The sequence below is a fragment of the Varanus komodoensis genome, unplaced genomic scaffold (assembly GCF_004798865.1).
Source record: "Varanus komodoensis strain SLA01 unplaced genomic scaffold, ASM479886v1 scaffold19, whole genome shotgun sequence".
Classification (NCBI taxonomy): domain Eukaryota; kingdom Metazoa; phylum Chordata; class Lepidosauria; order Squamata; family Varanidae; genus Varanus; species Varanus komodoensis.
The window spans coordinates 22,379,541-22,398,475 of NW_025335550.1; the positions used below are offsets into that span (position 1 = coordinate 22,379,541).

The 18,935-nt window shown below is 39.3% G+C and overlaps 1 protein-coding gene across 2 annotated transcripts in view; it reads left to right on the top strand.

Annotated features, from left to right (window-relative positions):
• LPAR1 (lysophosphatidic acid receptor 1) overlaps positions 1-18,935 on the top strand; it is an 80,139-nt gene that overhangs the window by 14,706 nt on the left and 46,498 nt on the right. For both annotated transcript variants that reach the window (XM_044427658.1, XM_044427657.1), the window contains exon 2: positions 17,366-17,531. In XM_044427658.1, coding sequence (XP_044283593.1) covers positions 17,472-17,531 — 60 coding nt within the window. In that variant the 5' untranslated portion in view covers positions 17,366-17,471. The remainder of the gene's footprint in view (positions 1-17,365; positions 17,532-18,935) is intronic.

Sequence of the window (18,935 nt, forward strand, 5' to 3'; positions counted from 1 at the left end):
ATCACTTTTGCTTCAAGGGCACTGACCCCTACAGAGCAAAACTATGCACAAATAAAGAAGGAATGTCTGAGTATTGTGTTCGCCTGCCAGCGCTTTCACCACTATCTTTATGGTCGTGACAAGATCACGGCAGAAACTAACCATAAGCCTCTGATACCTATTTTCAAGAAACCGCTTTTGTGTGCACCTAAGTGCTTACAGAGCATGTTGCTCATGTTACAAAACTATTGTCTCAATGTGGTTTATAAACCTGGACCTGAAATGTACATCAGTGACGCTCTTAGCAGAGCTACTGCAGCAGGTGGTACATTTGAATGTACACAATACACAGTTTGCAATGTCCAACAGGACCTGGATGCCCTGTCACAGATTAATCATTCGGACTATTTAAACATCACAGACCAGCAACTGCATCAGATAAAACAGCACACAGAAATTGACGGAAGTTTGCAGGTACTTAAATCTGTTGATCTGAATGGCTGACCAGATTCAAAGGAAGAGGTGTCATTAATTGTGAGAGAATACTGGACTTTCAGAGACAAAATTGGCATTCAGGATGGCATATTATATAAGTGGCCAAGAGTCATCATTCCTAAATCTTTGAGGTCGGAGATGTTGAAACGCATTCATGCCAGTCACATTGGTGCAGAAGCATGCTATAGGCAGGCACAAGATACCCTTTACTGGCCCAACATGCAGAATGAAATTAGAGACTTTGTTAGTCGTTACTCAGCATGCAATGAGTATGCACAAGCACAACAGAAAGAACCCATGATGTCACATGTGCTGCCCACCCGGCCTTGGCAAATTGTAAGTATGGATTTACTGAGTTATGCGGGGCAAGATTTTTTATTAATTGTTGATCACTATTCTGACTTTTGGGAAATTGAGCTCCTTCCTGACCTGTCTGCTGAAACTACAATCAGGCACTGTAAAGTACAATTCGCACGTCATGGCCTACCAGATAGGGTAATCTCGGATAATGGACCCCAATTTGCATGTGAGCAGTTCAGAAGGTTTTCTACAGATTGGGAATTTGTGCATGTCACCTCATCCCCACGGCACCCACAAGCTAATGGCAAAGCAGAATCAGCTGTAAAGATAGTGAAGAACCTTTTCAAGAAGTCCAAGTATGATGGTAGTGACCCATGGAAGGCCATTCTACATTGGAGGAACACCCCGACTGAAGGCATGGACAGTAGTCCTGCACAGTGTTTGATGTCAAAGTTGATGTGGCCAACAAACTGCTTGAACCTTGTGTGGTTACAGGTGTTCTGGAGAAATTGCGACGGAGGAAACAAATCTCCAAACTGACATACAACATGTCTGCCAAAGATTTACCAGAACTAAGCATTGGAGATCCGTATGAAGCCACTTCCTGGCGACAGGACCGGTCGCTGGAGACTGGGTGCCTGTGTTCAGAGGGTTGCCCCTCGCTCTTATGTTGTGGATGTGGATGGCAGTCTCTACCGTCACAATCGAGTGGATCTGCGAGTGGCAGAACAACCCACCTCACAAACTTATGAGAGTCCTGCACATGATTCTCCAGAGGTGTTCAGTGCCCCTAGCCCCGCTGGACCAAGTAAGCAATATAGAGACAAGGCTACTGTCATATCTGAAGGAAACAATGAGGACGAAATAATGCAACCGCACATACCAATAAGTTCTTCTGTACCAAACACACCAGTCAGGAAACGGGACAGTCTCTTATCAATACCTTCTGGAACTAAACAGCCTTCACCAGGCAAAATCCCTGTGGCCTTGTGAAGCGGCCGAGTTTCAAGACCTCCAGATAGACTTAATCTGTAGCCTATTTACTAATAGTACAGTATGTTATGTTTAAGATTGTTTGGGATCTGTTTTGAGTCTACTTGTTTACACACTGTTGAATCATATGTAAAAGAGGGGAGATGTTGTGGAGTTACTGTAACTACCAATGGCAATATTGCATTGCTCTTATACTTCCTGTTCCTGCCCTTTACCTTTGACCCAGATGCAATAACACAGTGCTTCATGACTCCTCGGACTAACAGCTTGTAGCATCGTCCTTTCTGTACCTGAAACAAGTACCTTGGCATTCTCTTTCACAGTGAATTCTTTTTTCCCATAGCAGAGGGGGACGTAGTAATAGTTACTAGAGGGGTTTGGGTTACAAGCAGTCTTGTGGCAGCAGCTAGTTGGGTGATGGCTGTGCCAGCCCCAGTTCTGCTTAGAGAATTTGAGCATGGGTACTTGTATAGTCAATCACTCTGCTTCAAATTCGCATGTCATTGCTGCTTTCCTGCTTTTCTGAATTGCCATCTTACAAAGCAGCTAAAGGGCTTTATATGTGGGGGTTTGTCAGGGGGCATTTACACTAGATTTCATGTAATGTGTAGCTAGGCCTTTACAAAGACTGGAAACAGTACAAATACAAAGGGCATGTGAATTTGTCTTAATTACCACTTTGTTCATTCTTCCTTCCTGCTGGGTGCTTCAGAGTCAGAATTTACATGCAAAGTTGAAATAGTATTGCTGAACTTAGTGAACTTTGCTTTATATTCAAAGGAAGGATGAACATTTTACCTTTAAAATGTCAGGAAATGTTTTATATAACTGGATTTTTCTTATGAGGCCCAACCAGCAACAGCAGTTTACATAAAATGCCAGAAACAGAAGTGTCACAAAATCACAAAGTGTCTTTTTTGTTTTTGTACAAGCCAAATATTCATGAATTATTTGCCTTGTACTCTTTCCACTGTACTGAGGAAGGAATCCCCCCCAAAAAAGAGAAATCACATCCAGGCTTGCAATAGACAGACAGAACTTGAATCACCTTTGTTTCTTTGAGTTACAGACTTTAAGTAATTCGGCATGAAATGAGTTTTGGTTTTTTGATCAACAAAGCGAATCAGAACACTTAGGACCTTGTAACATTTTTGTTGAGAACAGTAAGAACATGGTCAATAGACACAAATGGATTTCACATTTCATTTAATCTTTTTCCTCTGTCCAGCAGTTCAAAACCAAGTAAACTAAACAGAGATACTTTGCTAATGTAAGTTTTGTTACAGTTAATAGGTTTCTCCATGTAAGTGGTTTTGGAATTTGTTTACTTATCAGCATTTCTTATGAACTCATGTGTCTTGAATGCATCATTTATTTATTTAATTCCATTTCTATGCTATCCCATAACCCAAAGGTTCACTGGGCAGCTTACAGTGCTAGAAGGCTGCAAATCTGTACAAATTATAAAACATTGCAATTGGTTGTTGGCCACCTTGGAAGTAAGTCTTGACTTACAGTGCTATCCTGTGCATGTTAACTTGGAAGTAAGTTGAACTAAATTAAATGGAGCATTCTCCAAATCAGTGTGTATAGGATTGCAATATATCCTTATCTAATCAAAAGTGTATCACATTGAGTTCAGTGGAACATTTTGTAATGAAAATCTTAATATGATTATAAATGTATTCTGCCTTAGATGGTAGTTTGGAAGGTCCAACTAGTGCAAATACAGACTCCTAGATGCTGATGGGGAGCAGGAAATCAGAAAACAACTCTGTTACCTGTGCCAGCTGTAGTGACTTCCAATACAGTCCCCATTTGAAGTGCTTTAAAGTCTGAAATGGCTTCAGACAAGAACTGCCTTCCAACTGCCTTCTGTCACAGACTCTCAGCCCAACCTACCTCACAGAATTGTTGCTGTGAGGATAAGATTAAGAACAAGAGGAGAATAATGATATAAGCTGCTTTGATTCTTTAAAAAAAAGAAAGAAAGAAAAAGACAGGATATAAATCTAATAAATAAAATCCTGCTTGTAAATGAAGATCTGTCAGGGAGCCTTCTCCTGAAGGAGCGCTTACGTCCATATATGCCCAGCCACCCCCTGAGATCAGCGGGAGAGGCCCTCCTCCGGGAGCCCTCAGTTAAGGAAATTAGGAGGGTGGCTACTCGGAGGAGGGCTTTCTCAGCGGTGGCGCCTAAGTTATGGAATGCGCTCCCCAGAGAGGTCCGCCTGGCGCCGTCGTTATTTGTTTTTCGGCGCCAGGCGAAGACCTTTTTATTTAAGCAGCATTTTAAATGTTAATATTATTGAATGTTATTTGGCCAGGGCGGCTTATTTTATTCTACTGTATATATTTTAATTGTTATTGTTTTAATTTATTGTGTATTTTATTCGATGTTGTGAGCCGCCCCGAGGCTTCGGCAAGGGGCTGCATAGAAATGTTTTAATAAAATAAAAATAAAATAAATAAAAAGTGCTTAACATTAAGATCTGTTAGGATGTTGCACAGAAAATGTATTTTGTGAAACATCCTTCCTATTGATGATCTTTCGTGAACATCCTTCATGTACTGTGAAACATCATTTATAATGATGTGCATCTAGCCACTTCTGAGCCTATTGTTGAGCAGCAAAGGCTTGCTTATGAGAAGCATCCAGTGGCATCTCAGCAATAGCACTAACGTTGCCGCATTAATGTAAACCAGCATTTGTGCATTATAACCAGTGCTTTCTAGGCACCAAATTTTAGCCTCTAATCATGGCTTTTTGCCATTGAATGATCAGATGTTAGTTAGGTTGCAGAAGCATTGGTCTACATTACTGCAATGTAGTAATACACTGGGATGCCATTGTATGCTACCCTTTCTGTTTAGAGCTGCCTTCCCTTGGATTCGTCATTGGCTTGTGTCTTCATAGCAGCTTTACAGATGGTTCTTCCCACTGTGGCTATTACGGCTTACGCATGACTCTCATTTTTATGCCGTTTAGTAATGGAATAACTTTGAACAGTGGTAAAACAGTATGCTAAATAAACAACACTTTCTCAATTCTAATGGCCATATGGAAGTTAGTACCATAGTGTTCATAATTATTCAGTACAGGAATTGAATATCTCATACTTCGGAGTAATTGAGGAAAGTCCCATTGAATTACAGCAAAACTAGTTTGTTCATTTGTTTATTTTTTTAATGAGAAGATGGAGCTTTCAGGAAATGTGCTGTTTAGGTTAAAATCTTTACTATTGAGGAAATGGACTTCTTACAGATAGAAATCAGCTCAGTGCACTAAGGAGAAGGAAGTAATTGTTTTGCACACATTTTTTAAAAAAGGCTCCTATAATCATGTGGGATGTTTTGTCTGTCTTTTCAAATAGTCCACTCAACTGTCAATATCTATACCATATCTATAAAATGCTGTTTGTTAATTTAATCCTAAAGAACTGTGGTCAAAAATAGCACATGAGAGCATTTGACTTTTTTATTCTTTTTTTGGTAGGTAAATTCTTCCAGCTGTGGAAGTCTAAAGGGAGTCTTAGAGGAGACCTTGGATTTACAGAATCTTAAACTACCACATTCTTGTAACACGCATAGCCCTACCCCCCGCCCAACATCTGGAGTTGGTATAGTTAATTCCCTTCCAATGCAATGTGAATAGACATTTTCTGCATTCTGAGGATTTCCTTTTCAGGGTAGACAGTATGTATTCTTCAACCCATTTCTTTCAGACATGCGAAAGGAAAGGTTCACACATAATACTGTGGTTTATTGCTATAGATAGAAGCAGAAAATCTGAGCAGGTCTTCAGATTGCATATTCTTCTCTCTCCTTTTATCCTCCTCTTGCACAACAAGACAAAGAAACAGACCAGCATGCATTTTAATATTGCTGGATGCCTGCTTTGACTTTATGTGTAAACTGGGAATGGTGATTTAAAAAGAAACTAGGTGATTGATAAACAAGCGAACTATAGACCTTTGATTATTTAACTGGCTTGTTTAGCAAACCAGAGTTTGTTTTAAACCATGATTCCTCGTTCACATGTAGTCCCATTCCAGGAACCAGGCAGAGTTAAAGTGAATGCTTGGTTGTTCCTCTTCCTGGTTGTGCAGGAGGAGGGGGTGAATCCTTGAGCCTGGTGATTCACATTGAGCCACTTGCTGCATGTAGTCCTGAATTATGTTTTAATATGGCCTGCAAGCACAGCCAAAGTATATCTGTTGTTACCATTAGATTTAGCCCTGTTCATCTTATATAATGTGGCATCTCGGAGGAAATATACGTGGGGGTGGCAGTGGTGCTTTTACACATATCTTCACTCCTTTGTTTGAGCAGGTGGGGGCAGGGGAGAAAGAATGAGAGAATAGAGTTACTCAGTGTCAGGGTTTGCATCATATAATCAATTTTGGAATCTTCACCTTTATGTTCTGACCTATTACAGCAAATTGAACTTAACAAGTGAAGTTACAGTGTGGAATGTTGCTATTCACTGTTCCAGCCAATATCATTGCTCTTTTGCAAACCTTGTAGCTTCCCAGAGCCAGATGATGGACTACCTGCCAGCATATCAATGGTGCTGTTTTGGCTTCATAAGCAACTCATCTTTGAACATCAGAAAAAGAGGGAGCAATACGAACAGAGCCCCCAAGATGCAGAGCTCCCAAAACAGTATTCTATCCATTTTCATGGTATCCTGTTCCTTAAATATATTGCAGCCAGCAATGCTTTGGAAACATTTTGGTAGCACTTGATGGATTAAACAACAGAGCTCTTTTCCTGGTCTGTCAACAAAGTATCTGTTCAGCATTTGACTGATGTCATATATAGAGCACAAATTGCCCTGTGAATAAAAACTATAGTCGTGTTGTTGTTGCAAAGCATTACATATTATTAGTACACTTTTCAGAGAAATACTGAACACTTACAGCCATTTAAAAGAAGTTTGTGGAAACCACAGTATGTGCCTAAGATGTTCTTAAGGCAGTCTAGTGAAAAAATCCACAAAAGTTACCATATTGTCAAAACATTTAGCTCACTTGGGGCTGGTAGAAGAGAGAAAGAAAGTTCAGTCTGTACTGGATGCAGAGGAAGTATGGGGCACTCTTTCCTTTTCCTCTTAGCCTTCTCACCAGCATGGAATTCCTGTCTTGCTGTGGTAACCATGCTAGTTCTTCAGAACTCTTTTAAGAATAGGCCAAAAGTTTTTTGTTTTTTTAAAGGCTGAATAGGGTAAAAAGGAGTATATCATTCAGGTATATTTGCAAGGGATCTGGGCTGAGCTGCAACTCTTTGAAGAGCATATGATTAATGAAAAAATGGCTTTGCTTGCCTTGGTGGCCCCCTGGAATGCACTCAGAAAATGAATGCCAAACTTGAATAGGCACAGGTGGTTTAGAAAGTGCTTCTATGGGGTTGTATCTTGGTTTGAGTTAGAAATTAGTATGACATCATCATCATCGCCATCATTATTACATTGCATTTATATCCTGCATTAAATTTCTTCCTCTTGCAAAGTAGGATAGTTTGGAGGATTTGTTTGATCTTAGTTTTAGATTAGTGTGCAGTCTTGATTTTGAAGAGAAGATTCGTCTCCCGTTTTATTGTGGTACTTCTTTTACTTCAAGGGGGAAATTAATATAAAGAGAGGAAAAGCTCTGTATTTTTCCTTCTTGTCCCTTTTTCTGTTTTTTTTTTTTGTTTTTTGCTTTTGGACTCAAATTTGATGAAAGGAGAAGGTGCAGTTTGGAAGAATTATCTATGTTGTACTGTTGTTAGAAATTTTAGTGGTGATTTTAATAATTTATTGCTTTTATGCAGTTAGGGGAGTCCTAGGCAATCAGAGTTTTGCTGCAGGCAGTGTATATGGAATTGTAGCCTGAACATGTGATCTTATACAGGTTAGAAGGAAGGAAATCCTTTGAATTCAACAGAATGTACTTGCATGCATGTGTGTATAGCAGTGCAACTTTAAAAACTTTTCCACTTGTCAATGCAGAATTACAGTTTGGAAGATCTGGGTGACTTACATGAATATGTTTGAAATAAGAAGCAACTGTTTATTTAGGGTTCTTTGTTGCCTTGTCTCATTAGTTTCACGTGGGTTGCGATAGTTATTTATTGTATTTATGCCCCACTTTTCAGCCACTGGGTCCCCAAACATATTTTATCCTCATAAACCAACTCTCAGAAGTTGGGCTAAGAAAGAGTGTCATTCTTGTTGAAATACTGTGGCTATTCTGTAAAAGTTACTGAACAATGAACAGAACACTTTTGTTGCCTGTAAATGCAGGGGAGGGTTTTTTTTCCTGACTGCAGTGATTCTGGTTTGGCATCTTGGATTTTTAGAATGAAAGGAAGGAAGTAGGTTAGATGATGCTTTGAAACAGTGTCTGTCAAAGCTCTGCATACTTTCAGCAATCATTCTAGTAATAGCTGCCATTCACTTAACTGTTTTGATGCAGGTCATTTGTAGCCAATGTAAATGGTATTCAGCTACCAAGAGGACTACTTCTTGTTAAGTATTAAATTCCCACTTTGCATAAAGCCTTTTTTCAACTTCTAAGGGTGGGTACAATGACTTTTTGTAGTCATGTTCGTTCACATCCATCCCCCCACTCATTTCCCAGAGTAAGAGGTTTTAACCAAAGTTGAAGGTTAAAATGCTCTTGGATTCAGGAGGGAATCAACAGTGTAGAAACTTTAGGAGAATTTTTGTTCAGAAATACTAACTATTGCTTTGCTTAGAATGGTGTAAATCCAAAATCCTTGCAGTTCTTTTGGAAAAAAATCTGTTGCATTTAGTGCTTGATCTTCTACTTAATGACCTTACATTTTCTGTATGGAAATGAAAAGGTTATCAGTAGAACATTCATATTAGAACCTTAATGTAAATTATTGTAAATAAACAGGCAAAATGTATGAAAAATGTATTCTAAATTAAGATATAGAACTACATGTCAGTTTTGGCTGCCTCTTACCAGTTCCTGAGAATGAGAAAATACAATATTCTCTATTTTTGTTTTATTTTGGATGTTTTTGAGCAGTCACTTTAGGCCTCATAAATGAAATTGCTCAGTTTAATAAAAGCAGAGTCTAAGTTAATAAAGTTTGTTTTCTGTGTGTTATAATTGAATGCTTGTATACAAGAATGAAGTACTAAGAAAATGGTTTGGATTTTTTCACTCTACAATATTGGGTAGAATATAGATTCTTCAATTAGGGTACTGCACAAGAGCAAGTCCTAGACTTATGTATTCTCCCCCTACATATTTATTATTTATTTATTTAGAAAGCTTGTATGCCGCCCCACTCACTGAAGCCTCAGGGAGGCTCACAACAATAAATAAGTAATAACAATATAAAAACAATATAATTGGAGACGTCCTGGCCAAAGAAGTAAAATAAATAAATAATAGTAGCAATTAGAATGAAGTTTAAATAAAAAGGTCTTCGCCTGGCGCCAAAAAACAAATAACGATGGCGCCAGGTGGACCTCTCTGGGGAGCACATTCCATAGATTGGGCGCCACCACAGAGAAAGCCCTCCTCCGAGTACTTACCCTCCTAATATCCTTCACAGAGGGTTCCCGGAGAAGGGCCTCTCCCGCTGATCTCAAGGGGCGGGCGGGCACATATGAACGTAAGCGCTCCTTTAGGTAACCAGGACCCAAGCCATTAAGGGCTTTATAGGTCATAACAAACACCTTGAATTTGGCCCGGACTTCAATGGCGAGCCAGTGAAGCTGACAGAGAAGTGGAGTCATGTGAACATAATGGCCAGTCCCCGTCAGCAGCCTGGCAGCTCTATTTTGAACCAATTGAAGTATCCGGACCGTCTTCAAGGGCAGCCCCACACAGAGCGCGTTACAGAAGTCAAGTCGGGAAGTCACCAACACGTGTGTCACTGTCGCCAGGTAGTCGTTCTCCTGGAAGGGACATAGCTGATGGATCAGCCGAAGCTGAAAGAAAGCGCTCCTCGCCACCTCTGTCACCTGAGCTTCCAGTGAAAGCTCTGGGTCGAGGAGCACTCCCAGGCTGCAGACCTTGTCCCTAAGAGGGAGTGCAACCCCATTCAGCACTAGGTCAAGGTCCCCTTCCCCGAAGCCCGATCTGCCAACCAACAGGACCTCCATCTTGTCTGGATTGAGCTTCAGTTTCTTGGCCCTCATCCAGCCCATTACCTCGGCCAGGCACTGGTTCAGCACAGCCACTGCCTCACCTGGATTGGTAGAAAACGAGAGGTAGAAATAAAGTAAGGCACTTGTTTCTTCACTTTTACATGGCTCCATTTCATTGAAGTTTATCAGCATTCCTCAAGATGTTGAGTCTTGGTGTTACAATATTCAAGTAATAAAAATAATGATCATAAAATCTTCGGAGTGAGTGCATTTTTTTACCAATTCAAAGTCTCTCTACCCACAACAAATCAAGGGATTCCCATCTTAGAAGAACATCTTTAGTATTCTAGATCTAGTCTCAGTAGGAAAATCTTTGCTTTGCTGCAAGATGGGAGGACATTTTTTTAATAAGTTTTTTTCTAAATAAACCTAACACAAAGAAAAACTAAAAATATAAATCATCAGAAACATTGGACCTACTGGGTCAGCCCCCCACATTTTTTCTTTTTATGTTAAACTATAAACATAACGAAGTCCCGTTTCTCTAGCCAATAATAAAAAGAGTCCCAAGTTTGAGAGAAATCTGTATCTTCTTTCTCCTTCAATGACAAAGTCAGTCTATCCATTTCTGTACAGTACAAGATGTTTTTTAGGATCAGTTCGTCGGTGGGTGGTTCTTCACTTTTCTGGTGTTGAGCAAATGCAATCCTCACTGCAGTAATTACATGTAAAATCAAGTACATTTCTTGTTTACTAACATCAACAGGTATAATGCCTAATAAGAAAACTTCAGGTTTAAATGCTAGGGATTTTTGTAACATTTCCGCAAGCCATTTATGTATTTTAATCCAATACTTTTTAGCCTTATCACAAGTCCACCACATATGATAGAAAGTACCCAATTTATGTTTACATTTCCAACATTCATTTGACATATCTGGAAACATCTTGGTTAACTTACTTGGTGACAGATACCATCTATAGAACATTTTATACAGGTTTTCTTTATATGAAGTTGCTAGTGTTACTTTAATATTTCTTTCCCACAGCGTTTGCCATTTCTCTAATTCAATATTATATCCAAAGTTTTGTGCCCACGTTGTAATCGTTTCCTTAACCTGTTCGTCTTCCATTTTCCTATCAAGTAAGAAGTCATATAATCTTTTAATCATTTTCTCATCTGATTTAAGTATCACCTGATCAAATGCTGTTAACTCCTTATAAAAGCCCCACATTTTATAGTCTTTAGCATATCTCGATTGTATCTGAACCTTATGCCACCAAGAAATATTAATTCCTTGTTCTTGTATTTCTTGATTCCATTTCAATCCTTCGTCATTATCCAGAATATCATCATACCTTACAATCGTTTCAAAACTCAATGCATTTGGGTACACAAGAGCTTCCATAGGTGAAAGCCATCTTGGTAATTTAATGTACGGTTTTGTCTTTAACTTTTCCCACACTGACATTAATGATTTCCTAATATAATGATTTAAAAATCAACCATGTGCCTTAGACTTTTCACACCACATATAAGCATGCCAACCCATTTGCAAATCATGCCCTTCAAGATAGAAGATTCTCTTATTTCTTAAAGTTATCCATTCTTTAAGCCACATTAAGACAGAAGCTTGATAATATCCAATCGGGAAGACCAAAACCACCGTTCCCTTGAGCCTCCTGAAGCATTTTTAATTTAATCCTTGGCTTCTTCTTTTGCCATATAAATCTTGAAATTTGGACATTTAAATCATCAAAAAAATTATCAATTTTTATTGATAAATAGAAACAAAAACTTTGGTAATATATTCATTTTAAGTAGCGCCATTCTTCCCAGCAAAGATAATTGCAAATTAGTCCATTTTTCCAAGTCACTCTTAATGTCCTTGAATAGTTTACCATAATTGTCTTCTTTCAAAGTAGTACACTTAGCTGTAAGAAAACTTCCCAAATATTTAACCTTTTTAACAATTTGAAGACCTACTTGCTCCACCAGAGTTTTTCTCTGCTCCAATGTGAGATTTTTTACTAGCAATTTTGTCTTATCTCTGTTTATTTTCATCCTAGTAACCTCGCCATACTCTTCAATCCTTTGTAGAAGTTTAGACATTGTTACCAAGGGTTCCTCAATTATAAAAACTAGATCATCTGCAAATGCTTGCAATTTATAGCTTTCATCTCTGATTCTTGTGCCTTTAATGTCCATAGCATCCCTGATATTTCTGTTTAAGACTTCTAAGATCAATATAAACAACAGTGGTGACAATGGGCATCCTTGTCTTGTGCCCTTTTGTATGTCTATAGTAATTGTAAATTCTCCATTGATTATAATCCTAGCAGACTGCTTTTGATAGATGCTTAATATCATGTTAATAAATTTTTTACCAAACTCCATTTGAACTAGTTGTTACTTCATAAATTGCCAATTAACATTGTCAAAGGCCTTCTGTGCATCCATGAATAACAACGCCATTGGTTTTTCAGAATGTGTCTCATAGTACTCTAAGATATCCAAAATAGTTCTTATATTATTCCTCATTTGTCTTTTAGGTAAAAATTTTTTTGATCTGGGTGTATAAAGTGTGTTAAATACTTCTTTAGTCTTTCTGCCATTATGGAGGCAAAAATTTTGTAATTCACATTTAGTAATGATATAGGTCTATAATTCTGAATGTGCATCAAGTTCATGTCTTCTTTCGGTATTAGTGTAATATTTGCCTCTGTCCAAGTATTTGGTATTTTAGCATCTAACAGTACTGTGTTACATATATACTTAAGAGGCGTAGACAAGATTCCTTCAAAAGTTTTATAGAACTCTGCTGGTAGCCCGTCCGGGCCTGGAGTTTTGTCATTCTTTTGTCTTTTAATTGCCTGAATTACTTAGAAACATAGAAACATAGAAACAGAGCAAGTCAGAAGGGGTCTTGCAGGCCATCTAGTCTGACCTCCGGCACCAGCCGGCTCCGCTCATGACATGCCCACCATGTGGACGTCCAGCCTATCCTTGAACACCCTCACCGATGGGGCCTCAACAACCTCCCGTGGAAGCCCATTCCACACCCTCGGGGTCCTGACTGCCGGGAAGTGCTTCCTGGCATCCAAATGGAACCTTGGCTCCCTGAGCTTTGCTCCATTGTCCTGCCTTCCTCTGCAGGGGAGAACAGGTCTCTACCCATCTCCATGTGACATCCCCTCACATACCTGTATGTCGCGAACTTCTGTCATTGTTACTTCTTCATTTAATGCTTTTTTGTATTTCTGCGGTAGTTTTGGTAAATTTAAGATGGGATGGGAGGACATTGGTGCGTTCTTTCTTCCGCAGCCTGATGCCCTTCAGATGTTTGGACTTCAGGTCTTATCCACAACACCTAACATGACCAATGATCCAAAATGCTGGGAAGTGCAACATTTCTGGAGAGCATCAGATTAGGAAAAACTGTAGTATTGTTTTTGATGCTTTGCATTTTGAAAAGGAGATGAGTGATTTAACCTTAGAGCAAGAAAATGCATAGCCTTTAAAGAAATAAATTAAAACTATCTTTGGGTGCAAAAAAGATTAATTAAATGAAGTAGCAACACTGTAGGATAGGACAGAGACACTTTTTAAAGGGCTGCTTGTGTGCATTCATGTTTGCCTCACGCAAGAGAGGGAAATCAGACTCTGGAGCATTAGAGTCAAAACTCCTAATGGATGTTCAAAACTCTCGGCATGCCTGAAACAGCTTTTTGGATCCTAGACAAAGAATCTGAACATTTATGAATAAATTATATGCGGAACAAGAAGTCTTTAGTGTAAGGAAAGTTGTTATTTGCTTTGGCACACTAATAAAAAGGGATTACTGGCTAGAATAGATTATATAGTTAGGTACACACACACCGCCTCTATGAAATTTAAGCGGAATATTTCTGAAGTTCTTTGCTACAAAGATGCAAACTCTATTAGCCATTATCAGGGGTCTATAGATTTTTGGCTAGTAGCCAGTTTTCATTTGTAGCCAGCCCTCGAGAGACTTCTAGCTTGTGCAATTGGCTTGAAGGAAGTAGGTCCGTTCCCTCATTCTGAAGTTGCTTTTAAGCACTTTCAAAGCATAGATTGCAGCAAATCATCCCGTTACTTTGCACTGTGTTTTGAAGGCTCTCCAAATGATCGAGAGAACTTGTGGCAGTGTAAGAGTCTGAGCCCTTCCCCCATGCAATCCTCTGTGCATGTCACTTAGGAATATAGGAAGCTGCTGACATGCTAAGCCTGTCTTGCCCAATTCCCACTGACTGGCACCAGCTCCAAGGGTTTCAAGTCAGCATTCTCTCCTAGCCCTGTCTGGAGGTGCTAGGGAGTGAACTCAAGGCCTTCTGCATGCAAAGTTTGGAATGTGCCACACTGATCTCTAGCCCCCTGGTGGGATCTGTCCTGATGGAGTGATGGGATCTCTCTCTCCTACGTAGAAAAAAGTGAGAGGTGCGCCCTCGACTTTTCTGTAATGCATAGTGAAGAATGTAAGGGAGAAATCAGTTATTTTGTTGAGATTGAGCAAGGAACAAGCATGGCTGTTGGTAATTCCACAACTGGATTTGTAGAATCATGTGGCAGAAATTGATGGGGTACTTATATCCTCACTGGTTCTCTTCCATCTCTCCAGCTGGCCCACTTAAGTAGCTCCCACCACAAAAGCAACAGTGAATTAGTGCTTCTAAAGGCAACCTAAAATGAGTGGAAACATTCATTTTTGGAAAGTGGAAGGTCAGTGGAGCTTATACAAGGAGGCTGTGCTAACATGCCTCCTTCCAGAAAGGAACATTTCTGCTTATTTTAGTGCCTCCCCCCCACCGGGAAATGCTAAGTTTCCTTTACATAAGCAGTGGATCCTGCTTGTGAATGGAATTGGCAGGACACACAATTTATAGAAAAGCCCCCTTGAATTCACCCTTGGTCATTATATAGGAATAATTCAGTGTATCACAGAGCTGATCATAGTTCTGTGCCCCTTGAAAGCAGCATTGTAGCTTTTCTTTTAAATTGTTTCTTGTTTAAACATTCTCAGAGTAATATAGATAGAATTAGAAGAATGAATGTGGTGAGCTCCAGTGTGAGAGTCTTAGGGGAAGATTGTATCTCCAAAAGTGGAGCTCACAGAAACTGCCTCAGCTCAAATTTGGAGAATTCCCCTTCTAGCACCCCCAACCAACAGACTGTCAGAAGCCAGCCCCCCCCCCCCCGCATTTTTCCTTCCAAGCCAATCATGACAAGAAGCTTCAAACTATAGCCTTTATTAAGTTAAAGTAAGACAGCCAGGTTGGCTTTGTGATACCAAAGGAGTTTTGCTGAGGTCATTAGCAAAAGGCATCTCTCAAGCTAGGACAATTAGGGAGATTACAACTCATAACAAAAGTTGATTCCAAAGTGAATCGCTGTTCTCCCTTCCCAACTAAACAGAATTAGCTCCATCCTCAGGGAGGTTCTATTGCTTTTGAGCCAAACAGCAATAATGTAATGACAAATGCTGTTCAGTTGGTCTGCTCATTTGATCTGATGCCAAATTCTAGGACTGATGAAGTTACATCAACCTTCCTCTTGATTCTGCCTGTTGAACAGGGTTTTTCCTCAGAGGCAGACAGGGTCCCATTCTCACAGGCTTCTTGTCTTATCTCAGGGCAAGCTGGCTTTGGCATATCAGCAAAGAAGTTCCTCCCAGCCTCTTTTTCCAATTTGGATTCTGAGGGAACAACTTTGGAATGCTGTATTTTGGAAGAAGTGGACCAAATCCACACAGAGCCCACCCTATTCAGCAGTGTCCCTTGACTTTTCATGTAACGTTTTTGGAGGTTGGAAGGGCAGTCATGTGGTGGAGATGGTAGAGAAGTTTGCTATCTTCAACCTCATGGCCCATGCCCAGGTCTAGATACAAGCCATAGATCTTAAACTTTTGCACCATACAGCTTGGTTATGATAAACTTGATATGTCAGTAAATAATAAAGTATTATGAACCATTAGTACTCTGTGTTTTGCTACAGTTCTTCTGAAAACTGAAGTGAACACAGTTCTGTTTACATCTCCACAAGGAATCAAAATGAAAAATAATATGATGAATGGTGGCACAAAGGAGTAAAACCCCCAATAGAGAGGATGATTTACAATTTCATAAGAAACCCTTAAAGGAACATCTCTGAATTCTAAAGTAGAACCTCATCACCTTGTAAGAGTCATGGCAGCTTATAGGCAAGGAAACTTGTTTTTCTGCTGTTTTTGTGGAGCATGTACTATTTCAAGCCTGTTACAAACATAGTCCACCTGAGCAGGACTTATGGCTGACCAAGTGCTTCACATATCCTCTAGTTTTGCTGTCCAGTAAGCAGAAAAACAGGATGATGGAGTTCCTGTAAGGCAGCCGGAAATTTGGATTGCTAGGTCATAAGTGAACCTGGGTTATTTCATGAGGTGTATGAACTGGACAGATCATAATCTGAAACATATTGGTAAAGATAAACTAAGAAAGAAACAAGCAGTTCTACAAAGTGGATGTGTGAGAGCCCTTGGATAAAGACTTAATATAATCCTGCAGCTTTCGTAGGATAAGAGGAGGCAGTGGTACAGAGAGAACGGGAGGAAGGTGGGATCTAATATTGGAATTGGAATAGAATTTCATCACTTCAGAATATGCTATTATGTTTGGGATCTTTCCCCCTGAAAACATGTTTGGAAGGGTTGGTAGAACATATGTATCTTTTCTCTTCATGTCCCAGTACAAAAAATAAAAACCAACCTGACTGAAATGTTTGAAATAATGAGCAATAAACAATTGAAGGAGTCCTGAAAGGTGTGTAGGACACTGAAGAAAATGTTTTAGCAACTGTGTTTACAGGGAGGGAGAAGGAATTTCTACCATGGCTTTGCTCTGCTCTCACTTGGCATCATGAATAATGCTAGTTGTGAATGAAAGGTATTTTTGAAAAAATCTTGAAAATACAAATTTGGACTATCAGCATTATCTGGACAAATGCCAGCTATTTCTTCATTGGCTATAAATGTTCTAGCTGGAAAGGTAATGAACCAGCATTGCTTGATCATGAATAACTTTGTACTAGGAACTGAATTTGTTCATCTGTTTCCAAAGGAATAATTTGGATCCTCATGCTACCTTGGTACTCTGACTCCCATTTTTATAAAACACAAGCATTTTTGAAATACTAGCTTACTATGTAACTTGTGATATAATATTTAAATGTGTGCAGGAGTGTGTGACTACAGAAGATGAAAACGGCTGTTGGATATAGAATTTATTTTTTAATGCCAGGTGTTTATATGTTGTGTTTAAAAATGTACTTGAGCCAGTAACTTTCATTTTCATTTTTGGTAAATGGTTGTCCATACAGATGGCATCTGTTAAGTAACATTTACTGGAAATACAGACTTACTAGAAATACAGAGTCATTTAGGAATTGCTTTTGATTTTTCTAGGTTTCTAAAGAATGTTCTTTCCTTCTAGGCCCATAATCCAGCATGACTGAGAATTAACCAAGAAGTTCAAGACTTTATCTGTTTATCATTTCCTGGAAGTTAGAAATAATCTAACCGTCCCTCTTTTCCAAACCATGGCAGACCCCTCAGCTGAAGTACCCTTTTCAGTGATGACACAACCGCAGCTTATTGAGGTAAGTAGAAATAATTCTAAGTTTACTAGTGGAATTTAATATAATCTTATATGTCTGCATATCTATGAAGCATATGTTCTGAGGTCTCCAGGTCAATGGGACATGTTCCACAAATTGCTAGTCTTTTAATCTTTTTTGAGCCATGACGTCTATCTGTTTGCAGTGCAGGTGTGGTCAGGTGTAGTTTCAAGTGTAGTTTTTAGAGTTGGACATATTTTTGAAAAATTACCAAGTCTCTTCAGCTAATATCAGGCAAATAATATACAGAACAAGTGGTTCTATATGAACCATGCCCTGTTTCACAAGAACAGATGTAAAACATTTTTGACCACCTGACCAGACAGGAGTTAAGCTGGTTTGGCAAGTAATTTATGACTTGTAAAGGGGAAATTACCAAATGATCCTAGATAAGATAAAGAGAATGGTTTTTTGTTTTGTGCTACATTTAGGCTTCCTCAGGCGACACTAGTGACAGATTTTATTTTCTTGAGCTCCAAGATCACTGCAGAGGGTGACTGCAGCCAAGAAATTAAAAGACGCTTGTTCCTTGGGAGGAATGCTATGGCAAATCTAGGCAACATACTAAAAAGCAGAGACATCACCCTGCCAACAAAAGTTCATATAGTCAAAGCTATGGTTTTCCCAGTTGTAATGTATGGCTGTGAGAGTTGGACCGTAAGTGCTTTTAAATTGTGGTGTTGGAGAAGACTCCTGAGAGTTCCATGGACTGGAAAAAGATCAAATCAGTCAATCCTAAAGGAAATCAACCCAGACTGTGCTTTAGAAAGTCAGATACTAAAGCTGAAGCTCAACTACTTTGGCCACCTAATGAGGTCCATTGGAAAAGACCCTGATGCTCGGAATGATTGAAGGCAAAAGAAGAAGGGGACAACAGAGGTTGAGGTGGCTGGATGGGGTCATTGGAGAGGTGGGTGTGGGCTTGGGTGTACTTTGAGGGATGGTGGAGGACAGGACAACCTGGAAGAATGTTGTCCATGGAATCACAAAGAGTTGGGCATGACTTTGCAACTGAACAACAACAACAACAGGGGACTCTAAAGTTACGTTGGTAAATCAGGGATGAGCAACCAGATTATGTTGGATTGTTATGTTGGATAACTCCCATCATCCCTGTCTCTTGGCTTTGCTGGTTAGGTCTGATGGGATTTGCAATTCAACATTTGTTAAGGGTACAATTGATATGCTATAAAGTGATAAATTCTTGTTATTGAATTCTGTTAGCCACATAACTTCTTTTCATTTTGTTTTTTACTAGGTACAATATAGTAAATATTACTTTTCTTAAAGGTGATAGTGCTAGATCAGGATATAGAATTTCTCAAAATTCATTAAGCAACTAATCAAAATGGAAAATACAGCATCGTGACTTGGTTAAATGGTAAT